The sequence below is a fragment of the Anabrus simplex genome, chromosome 4, assembly GCF_040414725.1.
Source record: "Anabrus simplex isolate iqAnaSimp1 chromosome 4, ASM4041472v1, whole genome shotgun sequence".
In the NCBI taxonomy this organism is placed as follows: Eukaryota; Metazoa; Arthropoda; class Insecta; order Orthoptera; family Tettigoniidae; genus Anabrus; species Anabrus simplex.
In genome coordinates, this window is record NC_090268.1 from 56,608,243 (window position 1) to 56,619,925 (window position 11,683).

The 11,683-nt window shown below is 41.4% G+C and overlaps 1 protein-coding gene across 2 annotated transcripts in view; it reads right to left on the reverse strand.

Moving 5' to 3' along the window:
- The window catches only part of LOC136872385 (DNA-directed RNA polymerases I, II, and III subunit RPABC1), a 29,652-nt gene extending 18,596 nt beyond the window's left edge, over positions 1–11,056 (reverse strand). The window contains exons 1-4 of one of the 2 annotated variants that reach the window (XM_067146194.2): positions 10,723–11,056; positions 5,392–5,480; positions 1,586–1,647; positions 1,343–1,482 (exon numbers count right to left, since the gene is read on the reverse strand). In XM_067146194.2, coding sequence (XP_067002295.1) covers positions 1,343–1,482; positions 1,586–1,647; positions 5,392–5,480; positions 10,723–10,782 — 351 coding nt within the window. In that variant the 5' untranslated portion in view covers positions 10,783–11,056. The remainder of the gene's footprint in view (positions 1–1,342; positions 1,483–1,585; positions 1,648–5,391; positions 5,481–10,722) is intronic. The other variant, XM_067146195.2, reaches the window with a different exon arrangement.
- Positions 11,057–11,683: the final 627 nt, after the last annotated feature.

The following is an 11,683-nucleotide window of genomic DNA, read 5'->3' on the forward strand; positions in this document are numbered from 1 at the left end:
AAAGGTCATTAATTTGCTGACCATTCAGCAAACTGAAAGGATAATTTTTTTTTTTTGCTAGTGGCTTTATGTCGCACCAACACAGATGGGTCTGATGGCGATGATGGGATAGGAAAGGCCTAGGAATTGGAAGGAAGCGGCCATGGCCTTAATTAAGGTACAGCCCCAGTATTTGCCTGGTGTGAAAATAGGAAACCACGGAAAACCATCTTCAGGGCTGCCAACACTGGGATTCGAACCCACTATCTCCCGGATGCAAGGTCACAACCACGTGCCGCTAACCGCATGGCCATTGAAAGGATAAATTTACAGACATTTCTAATGACATGGAATTAATACATTTGGCCAAAAAGGGAAAATTCACGAATGTTTTAGAAAGTTTAGAAATGTATCTTGTTAAAAAAAATTCAGTCTGAATCAAATTTGTATGAGAGAAGAACAGATGAGAACCTGTTGTATAAACTAGCATTTAATCATTTAAGGAAGACAAGAAAAAAAGATGAAAAAGATAAAACTTGAAGATCTTAAATTTATTTAGGTATTCTCATTCAACATCATTTAAATATTAAAATTTTATGTAATGATAATTTTCCTAATATATCACTAATGTATGTTTATTCACTGATATGGTGAATTATGTAATAATACTTCTTTAAATATGGGCTAAGCAAAAGAAAGTGTTATATTGATTTTATTCTTTGACTGGACTTCACCGATGAAGGGAACGTACTATGTTCCTGAAAGCCCAGCCCCGGTGTGGGGGGGCCTGGGTTTGATTCCCGGCTGGGTCAGGGTTTTTCAATTGTACATGATTAATATCCTTGGCCTGGGGATTGGATGTTTGTGTCGTCCTTAATGTTCCTTTCCTCACACGCAACACTTTACACTTCCACAGTTTCCAAATACATGCAGGTTCATAACATATGGTGCAAAGTAGGGGCAATAGATCTTCTTAGGTCGACGCCCCGAATAAATACCATTTCTAAAAAAGATGTTTCAAAAAATGTTCCTGAAACATGTTTGAATAAATTATTTTCAATTAAAAAATGTATTGACAAGAAGGACCAAACACATACCTATGTTTTAATAGCTTTAGACAAGTCAGTACAGGAACAAATACAAATACTTATTATGGTTAAGTTTATCAACAGGATAGGAAATGTCTACCAAATAAAGCTGCTGCAAATATTGTGCCTCCTTACGATCTATAATAAAGTGATTAGTATTATATTTTTAAAAATATTATAGAAAAGAAGTAATTGGAATAACTACTCAATATGAAGTAAAAGTAAAGATTTCACGTGCATCTACATCATAACATATTAGTAAATTTAAGTCCTACCTGTTTGGCAGAAGGTGTCATACCTAGTTGTACAATGATAATGGCTCGATGGATATTTTCTTCCTGCATTCTTTGGCAATAAGTTTTAATGGTTTTAATTCCAATCTTGGGTTCATCAGGGAAAAAAACAAACATTTGATCTGTAAAAAAATAAACTTATGCTACAAAAGTGAGGCAAAATTACAACTACTTCTCATTATCTACATACCGATATATCATATAGAAATTTTCATGATACTGTACCTGTAGGATCATCATTGTGAGCCACAAGAACAATAAGATCACTTCTAGCAGGTCTCTTCTCACTAGGAAGAGAGCAAATGTATTTAATATTTTTGTTTTGTAAGGTGAAGTTCAGAATTAATTCTGATAAAATTGATAGAATCATGATAACTATAATGAATACTCTGAACAACAGTAGGAAGATAATCAAAATCAAGAGTAAAGGACTGTCTGAAATGAATTCACTGATTTAAGATGTCGAATAAATAAGCTTTAATTTGTGGGAATAAGTGACACAGGTGGATAAGTGCAGGAGATTATGCAAGACTCATAAAATGTGTTGGTGATGGGGTTGGTGATGGGGTTGGTGGCAGTGGTGGCGATTATTGTTTTAAGAGGAAGTATAACTAGGCATCCATCCTCTACAAAACATTAATTAGAGAGAAAAAATGGAAGGGATCCAACACTTCGAAAAATGAAGGTATCGGCCAAGGAAAGAGAAGGGCCACAAAGGGCGTGAAAAGGAAAGACTCACTATGCCTCAAAAATGTAATACCGTCGGGGTAGGAAAAGAACAAGAGTTGACCAAGGAAGGTCGGATAGGACAGATGAAAGTGAGGAGCCTGGCACAAGTAAGCGGAAGCAATGCCAGGACGCAGCTAAGGCTCCATGTTTATTCAAACCACGCTCCAAACTTCAGAGCATCTGGGGCCCCTTTTAGTCACCTCTTACGAGATGCAGGGGATATCGTTGGTGGTATTCTACCGTCCCCCAACCGCAGGGTGAAGACATATGATAGGAGAGACTAATCCACTTGTAAAAATGATAATGAATATCATCAATCATAACTACATCCAAATAAACAATGGAATCACATTATCGAAAAAAAATTACCCTAATACAGACTAATGGAGTTCTTCAAGGAGATCCAACAAGTCCTACACTCTTCGATATTATGACAAGAGATATCTCACCAATCACTGAAAACACATCAACTATCTTGATAATGTATGCTGATGACATGTTCTTAAGATCAGCTGATATAAAGGAATTACAAGAATTATTACTAAAACTTGGAATATGAACAGAAATAAATGGCCTAAAAATAAATCAACAGAAGGTTGTGGTGATTATTGTTTTAAGAGGAAGTACAACTAGACAACCATCCTCTATACCATGTGGTCCACCAGCACCCTGCGATCCAGTGTTATGCATCCCTTCACATTTACTACAATTCTGAAAAACATCAGTCCCTCTCCCTAAACCGGGGGTAATATAACGAGATGTGTGTTTACGGCCTAGAAGACAGCAGGAATCGTGTACGCCACTATTAATTCATTATGGGTACCTCGAATGAACCCGTAAAATGAGTATAGATACGCAGAACACGTACTCTAAAACAGGAGGTGGACGCACAGACCGGGAGCATGGTACTCTATAGGCTGGGAAGTGGGCACTGTAGGTCAAGTGTCGCAGTAGCTCACATGGCAAGCGGGTGGGAAGATATGTGATAGTGGACAGTGCTCAAGGTAGGAAGTTTGAATCCCACATAAGAGGTTTTTTTTTTAACAGCCAGTTGTCTGGGATGTGGTAAGGTTGCATACTTGATAGCTTCCAAGGACTGATTTGTTTATTTGACTCAAAAGATCGCATGTATCGTTGCACTGGGTATGGTGCTGGGTTGGACAAGGATGAGTAGATGATGGTCTGTGGCAAGTTAGCTACGTCATACATGTTCTAAGCTTCGTAGACCACAGGTAGGGCTAAGTATGCCCCATTGGAACGATAACAATATGCAATGGTATTCACTGCCTCGAGATGTATTCCAGCGATGACTATATGGATATGTTACTTATCTATGGAGATGGTGGTGGTGATTATTGTTTTAAGAGGAAGTACAACTAGGCAACCATCCTCTATATAACACAAATCAGAGAGAAAAATGGAAAGGTTCCAACACTTTGAAAAATGAAGGTATCGGCCAAAAAAAGACCAAGGGCCATGAAGCGCTTGAAAATGAAGGACTCCCTAGCCCTCAGAAATCTAATAGCGTTGGGGTTGGAAAAGAACAAGAGTTGACCAAGGGAGATCGGATAGGATAGATGAAAGCGAGGAGCCTGGCACAAGTAAATGGAAGTAATGCCAGGACTCAGCTAAGGGCTCTGTGGTCGCCAGTCCCTGATCCAAAGTTCAGAGCCCCTGGGGCCCCTTTTTGTCGCATCTTATGACAGGCAGGGGATACAGGCAACATATACATATGGTGTTTCCCACATAAGGGTACTACTAACAAGCAACGCAGAACCATAGTGGGATTAATCACAGGCACCGGTATTGCCATGAAGTTCTTCACTTAGTGGAACGAATCACAAGCCATGTTTACTCATGCTGTTGCTCACATAGTGCTACTAATCATAGGCAAAGTAGACCCACGGTGTATCACACATAAAGGTAATGCCTACAGGCAACACAAACCCATGGTGTTCCTCACATAATGGTATTACTCTCACGCAATGCAAACCCATGGTTTTCATCACAGTGCTGTTTGGTCAAACGTGAACAGGATCCGATGTTGTGTTGGTAGAACTGGCGCAGTCTTGCATCTATGGGGATGGGTAGATTCTCCCTGCTATGACTGTGGTGCTCAAGCACTGTCTATCAAGCATATAGTTCTAGAGTGCCCCCTATGTGCATTTCCTAGTTCTGCAGAGGAATTCTTTGAAGTAACACTGGAAGTGATTACATGGATAAAAAATTTGGACATTAAAATATAAAAGTGAAGTCGTGATGCTGTCACCAACTTGTATCTTTGTATATTTTGTAACATGTTTGTATATTTTGATTGTCATGTACACATCATACGCTAATAATAATAACATCATCTCTTGGTCGCCCCTTTCAGTGGACAGGCAGGAGATACCGCAAGAGCTATTTTATTTAGCTCAAGTCTGCCAGCAATCTGGTTAGGGCACCTCTATTCGCCACCTGGAACGTGCCACTTGGGAGTATCACCTCTCTTCTTGCTACGTCAGCGTAGTAGGTTCATGGGGTTATTGTTTTAAGAGGAAGTTCAACTGGGTGCTATCCTCTATTAACACTAATCACATGGGAAAATATGGAAGGTTAAAACATTTTGAAAAATGAAGGTATCAGCCAATCAAAGACAAGGGCCACGGAGGATGTGAAAATGAAAGACTCCCTAGGCCTCATTACCTAATACTGTCTGGGTCAAAAAAGTGGTGGTGGTGGTGATTATCATTTGAACAGAAAGTACAACTGGTCAACCATCCCCTATTTTCACTAAAGAGAGGGTAAAAATGAAAGGAGTCTAACACACTGAAAAATGAAGGCATCGGTCAAAGAAAGACAAGGTCCATGAAGGGCGTGAAAATGGAAAACTCCCTAGGTCTCGGAAACCTAATAGAATCAGAGTCAGAAAAGAACAAGAGTTGACCAAGCGAGGACTGAAAGGGAAGATGAATGTGAAGGGTGGTAAAGATTTGTTTTTTGTACAATTGGCATTACGTTGCAAGGACACAAACTGGTCTTAAAGCGACAATAGGATAGGAAAAGACTATGAGTGTGAAGGAAGCACCCGTGGCCTCAATTAAGGTACAGCCCTAGCATTTGCCTGGTGTGAAAATAGGAAGTACAACAGGGCAACCATCCACTGTTAACACTAAAGCTGTTGGTCATGGTGATGGGGATGATTGTTCTTTTAAAAGTGAGTTAAAAAAAGGCCACGCATCACTCTAAAAATTTCGAGGGAAAAAGGAAATGATCGGACCCTTAAAAAAATGAAGGTAGTAGGTATTTGTACATATGCATACCTAGGTTTGTCTCCAAACTGCTCTTTGAATTGTTCCAATGTTTGATCCAATTCATCTTGGGTCACTAGGTATCCACGGTCATGGCAAAGCTAAACAATACAAAAAACTGAGCTTACAGATATTTAGATACTTTTTAAAAATTCAGTTATATTCCTATTGTTATTTTGTAGTAGAGGTGATTATTGTTTTAAGAGGAAGCACAACCAGGCAGCCATCTTCTCTTAACATCATTCAAAAAGGTAAAACAAGGGTGGCGGTGGTGGTGGTTAATTGCTTTAAGAGGAAATACAACTGGGCAACCATCCTCAATTAACACTAATCAGAAATTAAAAAGGAAACGGTCACACCCTTTAAAAAATTGAAGGTATAAGTACAAGAAAGGGATGGGCAATGAAGGATGTGGAAGTGACAAACTCCTTAGGCCTCGCAAACCTAACATCTTCAAAGCTGGAAGAGATGATGATGATGATGATGTTTGTTGTTTAAAGGTGCCTAACAGCTAGATCATCGGCCTCTAATGGTACAAGATGGAACGAAAAAACATGATAATTAGAATTTTTTTAAATATCCACTGACTAGAATTTAAAACAAATGATGATGAAAAATGATTATGAAATTAAAAATAATCAGTGGATCTAATTCACAATGCCTTATTTTATGATAAAATTATAGACAATATAGATTACAATGGAAATTACAGAGATATATATCATTCAAGTTAGAAGTCAAAATAACACCTTAAAATACACAAACACGAAATAAAAGAGAGTCAATAGGATAAAAGCGTAGTTAACAAAAATACACTAATAGAAAATATACTTTTACGCACGATAAAGGGAGAGGCCACTATCACTCATAAAACGGATGACAAGGTCTGCTGACTGCTCGTTATCTCGTAGGATGAGGGAAATTGCACTCGGGAGTTTTAGACTATGGCACAGATCGGCCAGGTCCACGCACTCCGTAAGGAAGCGTACCAGGGTTAGATGACCGCCGCAAATATACGCCAGGGGCATTCACCCCTCAGGAGGTAGGAGTGGGTTACGGTGGTGGTGGTGGTGATTATTGTTTTAAGAGGAAGTACAACTAGGCAACCATCTTCTATATAACACTAATCAGAGGGGAAAAATGGAAGGGATCCGACACTTCGAAAAAATGAAGATATCGGCCAAAGGAAGACAAGGGCCACGAAGGGCGTGAAAATGAAAGACTCCCTAGCCCTCGCAAACCTAATAGCGTCGGGGTCGGAAAAGAACAAGAGTTGACCAAGGGAGGTCGGATAGGATAGATGAAAGTGAGGAGCCTGGCACAAGTAAGTGGAAGCAATGCCAGGACTCAGCTAAGGGCCCCGTGGTCGCCAACCCACGCTCCAAAGTTCAGAGCCCCTGGGGCCCCTTTTAGTCGCCTCTTACGACAGGCAGGGGATACCGTGGGTGTTATTCTACCGCCCCCACCCACAGGGGGAAGGAGTGGGTTACTATGCCGTGACCGATCCAAAGACGACATAATACCACTGCTTCTCTCCGAGAAGTCTGAAGCAAAGTCTTCCATACCTTCGTAGTTTGTTTGATCACTCTCAGCATATTTGGAAGAGGGGTGGCCTGCCACTCCATCTCCCAATTGGACATAATCAAATGCCTCTGCTGAGAGAAAATATCACTGGCTGGCATGTAACAGCCTCCTTGGCAGCCTCATCAGATAACTCGTTTCCCTCTACACCCATGTGGCTGGGCTGGAAGAGAACAATAGTTGCTAAGGGAGGCCTGACAGGGAAGATGAATGAAAGGAGTGGTGGTAAATGAAATGAAGTGGCGTATAGTTTTGAGTGCCAGAAGTGTCTGAGGATCGGCTTGCCAGATGCAGGTCTTTTGATTTGACTCCCGTAGGCGACCTGCACGTCGTGATGAGGATGAAATGATGATGAAGACGACACATACACCCAGCCCCCCGTGCCAGCAGAATGAACCAATTATGGTTAAAATTCCCGACCCTGCCGGGAATTGAACCCGGGACCTCTGTGACCAACGGCCAGCATGCTAACCATTTAGCCATGGAGTCGAGGAGTAGTGGTGATTATTGTTTTAAGAAAAAGGGCAACTGGCCACCCATCTTCTAACAACACTATTCGAAAGGGAAAAAGGATTAGGTGGTGGTGATTATTGCTTTAAAAGGAAGTACAACTAGGCAACCATCCCCTATATAACATTAATCAGATAGAAAAAAATGAAAGGGATATGATGCTTCGAAAAATGAAGGGCATCAACCAAAGAAAGACGAGGCCATGAAGGACATGAAAACGAACGACTCCCCTAGGCCTCGAGTGCTTTAATACCATCGGGCTCCGAAAAAATTAAGAGTTGACCAAGGTAGGTCGTTTTGGATAGATAAAAGTGAGCAGCTTGGGACAAGTAATTAGATGCAATGATAGGACTCATCTAAAGATCCTGTGGTCGCCAAACCATGCTCGTAATGGAGTAGCCCTTGGGGCTCCTTTTAGTCACATCTTACAACAGGCAGGGGATACCGTGGATGTCAATTCTACCGTCACCATCCATGGAGGGGAAGGGGAGTATAACTTGGCAACCATCCTCTATTAGCACAAACCAGAGGAAAAAGGAAGAGGTGGTGGTGGTGGTGATTACTGTTTTAAGAGGAAGTACAACTAGGCAACCATCCTCTGTATAACACTAATCAGAGAGGAGAAAAATGGAAGGGATCCGACACTTCAAAAATGAAGGTATCGGCCAAAGAAAGACAAGAGCCATGAAGGGCGTGAAAATGAAAGACTCCCTAGCCCTTGGAAACCTAATAGTGTCAGGGTCGGAAAAGAACAAGAGTTGACCAAGAAAGACTGGTTAGGACAGATGAAAGTGAGGTGGTGGTGGTGATGATTATTGTTTTAAGACGAAGTACAACTAGGCAATCATCCTCTATATAACACTAATCAGAGAGAAAAAATGGAAGGGATCCGACACTTCAAAAAAAAAAAGAAAAGAAAAAAAAGAGAACGGCCAAAGGAAGAGAAGGGCCACGAAGGGCATGACAATGAAAGACTCCCTAGGCCTCCATATGTAATACCATCAGAGTCTGAAAAGAGTTGACCAGGGGAGGTCGGATAGGATAGATGAAACTGAGGAGCCTGGCACAAGTAAGTGGAAGCAATGCCAGGACTCAGCTTAGGGCTCCATGGTCGCCAACCCATGCTCCAAAGTTCAGAGCCCCTAAGGCCCTTTTTAGTTGCCTCTTACGACAGGGGCAGGGGATACTGTGGGTGTTATTCTACCACCCCCACCTACAGGGGGAAAAGGAAGAGGTCCAATACTTCAAAGAATGAAGGTATCAGGAAAGAAAGGAATGGCCACAAAGTGAGTGAAAATGGAAATCTCCCTAGGCCTCATAAACCAAATGTCGTATAGGGAAAGAACAAAAGTTGACCAAGGTGGAGGTGATTGTGGTGGTGGTGATTATTGTTTTCTGAAGAAGTACAACTGAATAACCCTCTATTAACACTAGTAAGAGTAAAATAATTGAAGGGATCCAACATTTCCAAAAATGAAGTTATCAGCCAAAGAAAGACAAGGGCCATGAATGGCGTGAAAATGAAAGACTCCCTAGGCCTCGCAAACCCAGTACCGTCAAGGTCAGAAAAGAACAAGCTTTGACCAAGTGAGGTCGATTAGGTTACATGAAAGTGAGGAGCCTGGCAAAAATAAGTGGAAGAGATGCCAGGACACAGCTAAGGGTCGCCAACCACCATCTCCAAGTTATAAGCATATGGGGATTCTGCTAGTCACCTCTAACGGCAGGCATGGGATACCGTGTATGTTACCGTAGGGGTATTGACCAAGGAAGGTCAGATAGGATAGATTAAAGTGAGCAGCCTGGCACAAGTAAGTGGAAGCAATTGTAGAACTCAGCTAAAGACCCCCCTGCTCCCTAAACCAGGCTCGCACCTGAGTAGCGCTTGGGGCTCCTTTTAGCCGCACTATACAACAGGTAGGGGATACCGTGGTTGTCAATTCTACCAACACCACCCATGGGGGAAGGTGGTGGTGGTGATTATTGTTTTAGGGGGAAGTACAACTTGACAACCATTCTCTAATAGCACTAATCAGAGGGAGAAGGAAATGGTCTAACACTCTGAAGAATGAAGGTAAGTGAACAGGAAGGGACAAAAAAAGCAAGAAAATGCAAGTCTCCCTATGCCTCATAAACCTAATACTGTCGGTGTCAGGAAACACCAAGAGGTTGGATAGGATAGATGAAAGTCAGTAGCCTGGCACAAGTAAATGGAACCAATGCCAGATATCAGGTAAGAGGGGCCCGTGGCTTCCAACCCATGCTCCCAGGAAGAGAGCTCCCGGGGCCACTTTTAGAGGACTTTTATAAACGGCATGGGATACTGTGTGTGTATTCTACCACCCCCACCCACTGGGGAAGACTCCCTAGGTCTTGCAAACCTGTGGAGTTGGAAAAGAACATGAGTTGAAAAATGGAGGTGAAATGGGAAAGATTGAAATGAGGTGACAGGCACAAGTCAGAGGAGGCAATGCCAATTCAGCTAGGGACTGTGGTAGCCAACCCACGGTTTCAAGTGGAGCCCATGGTTCCCCTTTTAGTCGCCTCTTACGACGGGCATGTGATACTGCGGATTTATTCTACAGCCCAAACCTAGAGAGGAATCTTTACACTGATTACAAGGAAACCTGGAAGAGTGCTGACACTTCAGAGAATGAGAGCATCGGCAGTAGAAAGGGAAGGGCCACCGGGGTCTCAAGAGACCACCGGAGGTCAGATGAGAAAATTAAAAGATAGGGACCATGATTGAGAATACAGAAGCATTGCCTAAAGGGTGATAGTTATTATCACTTTATAGGAAGACATATAGCCTACAACAATCTCTTCTCAACTCTCGTGGTGGTGGTTTTTAGTCTTGAGAAGTACAACTGAGTAGGGCTTAATAATCCCTTCTTAACACTAATCAGAGGACAAAGGTCGACGAAAGAAAGGAAAGGGCCAAGATTTGTGATTCAAACAGCTGAGCGACACTGTCGATTCATTAATTGCAGCTTTAAGGGGCAAAAGTCAATTCACTACACCATACCCAACTAATAACAAACCCATACCTTCATACCGTACCTAATTGGTAAAATTATTGCTCCAAACATCTCATAATCAATATAATTCTTATCACTCATGAATCAGAAGCAGTTCAGGTTAGAGTCTCAACATTTGGGCCTCAAACAACAAATGTTAATGAGGTTCAAAGAGTTAATGTTAAAATTGGGAAATTCGGTTCATAGGGCTTAAGGCCATTAATAACTCTCCTACTTGCATAACTGTTTTTCGTATTCTCCATAGCTTATACGTTTCATCTTCATCGTCCATCATTTTGGATGTTTTCTTCTTTTTCTTCCTCTTCTGCCTATTCGTGATATGTTTTGTTGGGCTCCTTGTGAGTTTTGCCCAGTCTTTTCTTCTTTCTTGATACTTATGGACTCTTTCACTGTTGTCCAACCACTATGCGAATAATAAAATAAATCACACGCAAGATAGAGTCTAGAAAGCATAGGATAAGTGAAGTTTTCACATATTAATGGAGGGATTTAAAACTGATGTCCCTGAAATCAGTCTAGGTATTCACAGTTCACACACGAAAAAATCTTGCACTTAGTTGAAAATGGAAGCCGGAACCAAATACAGTGTATTTGCCGGAACCACTGAACTATAGGTATTGGTAATACCCAAAGAGAATAAGTAGGTAATACCTACAGTTCAATGGCCGGAACATAGCGACTGAAGCCCAACAACATCTAAGAAGAAAAGAAGAAGACGAAGTAGAAGGAGTGAGAAGTAGAAGAAGAATCTGGTTTCGTGACTGGACGATAACAAACGAGTCCAACCACACCATTCAAAAAGAAGAAGAAGAAGTAGTGTGACTGGGTAATGGCTTTTCAGCAGCGCCCAAGAAATTCCCATAGTAGTAGAAGAAGAAGAAATTATTAGTCGCCACTCGGAGCGCGAGAAATGAAATTATGAACTGTGTAAACCGCTGTTAAATTTCATTTTAATTCTGTATTACGGAATTGCATTATAAGTAATATATAATTTATGTATTATATGTCCTTATATTTAAGGAAGCAAATGGACTCTTTAAGTGGAAAGCTGCTGGTAAACAAGAAGGGACAGAAATTAAATGCAGATAAAGTTTTGGAAGGAAAGGAAATCATCGTTTATTACTTCTCAGCCAAATGGTGCACTGGTTGTAGCCAATTTGAGGAGTTACTAAATA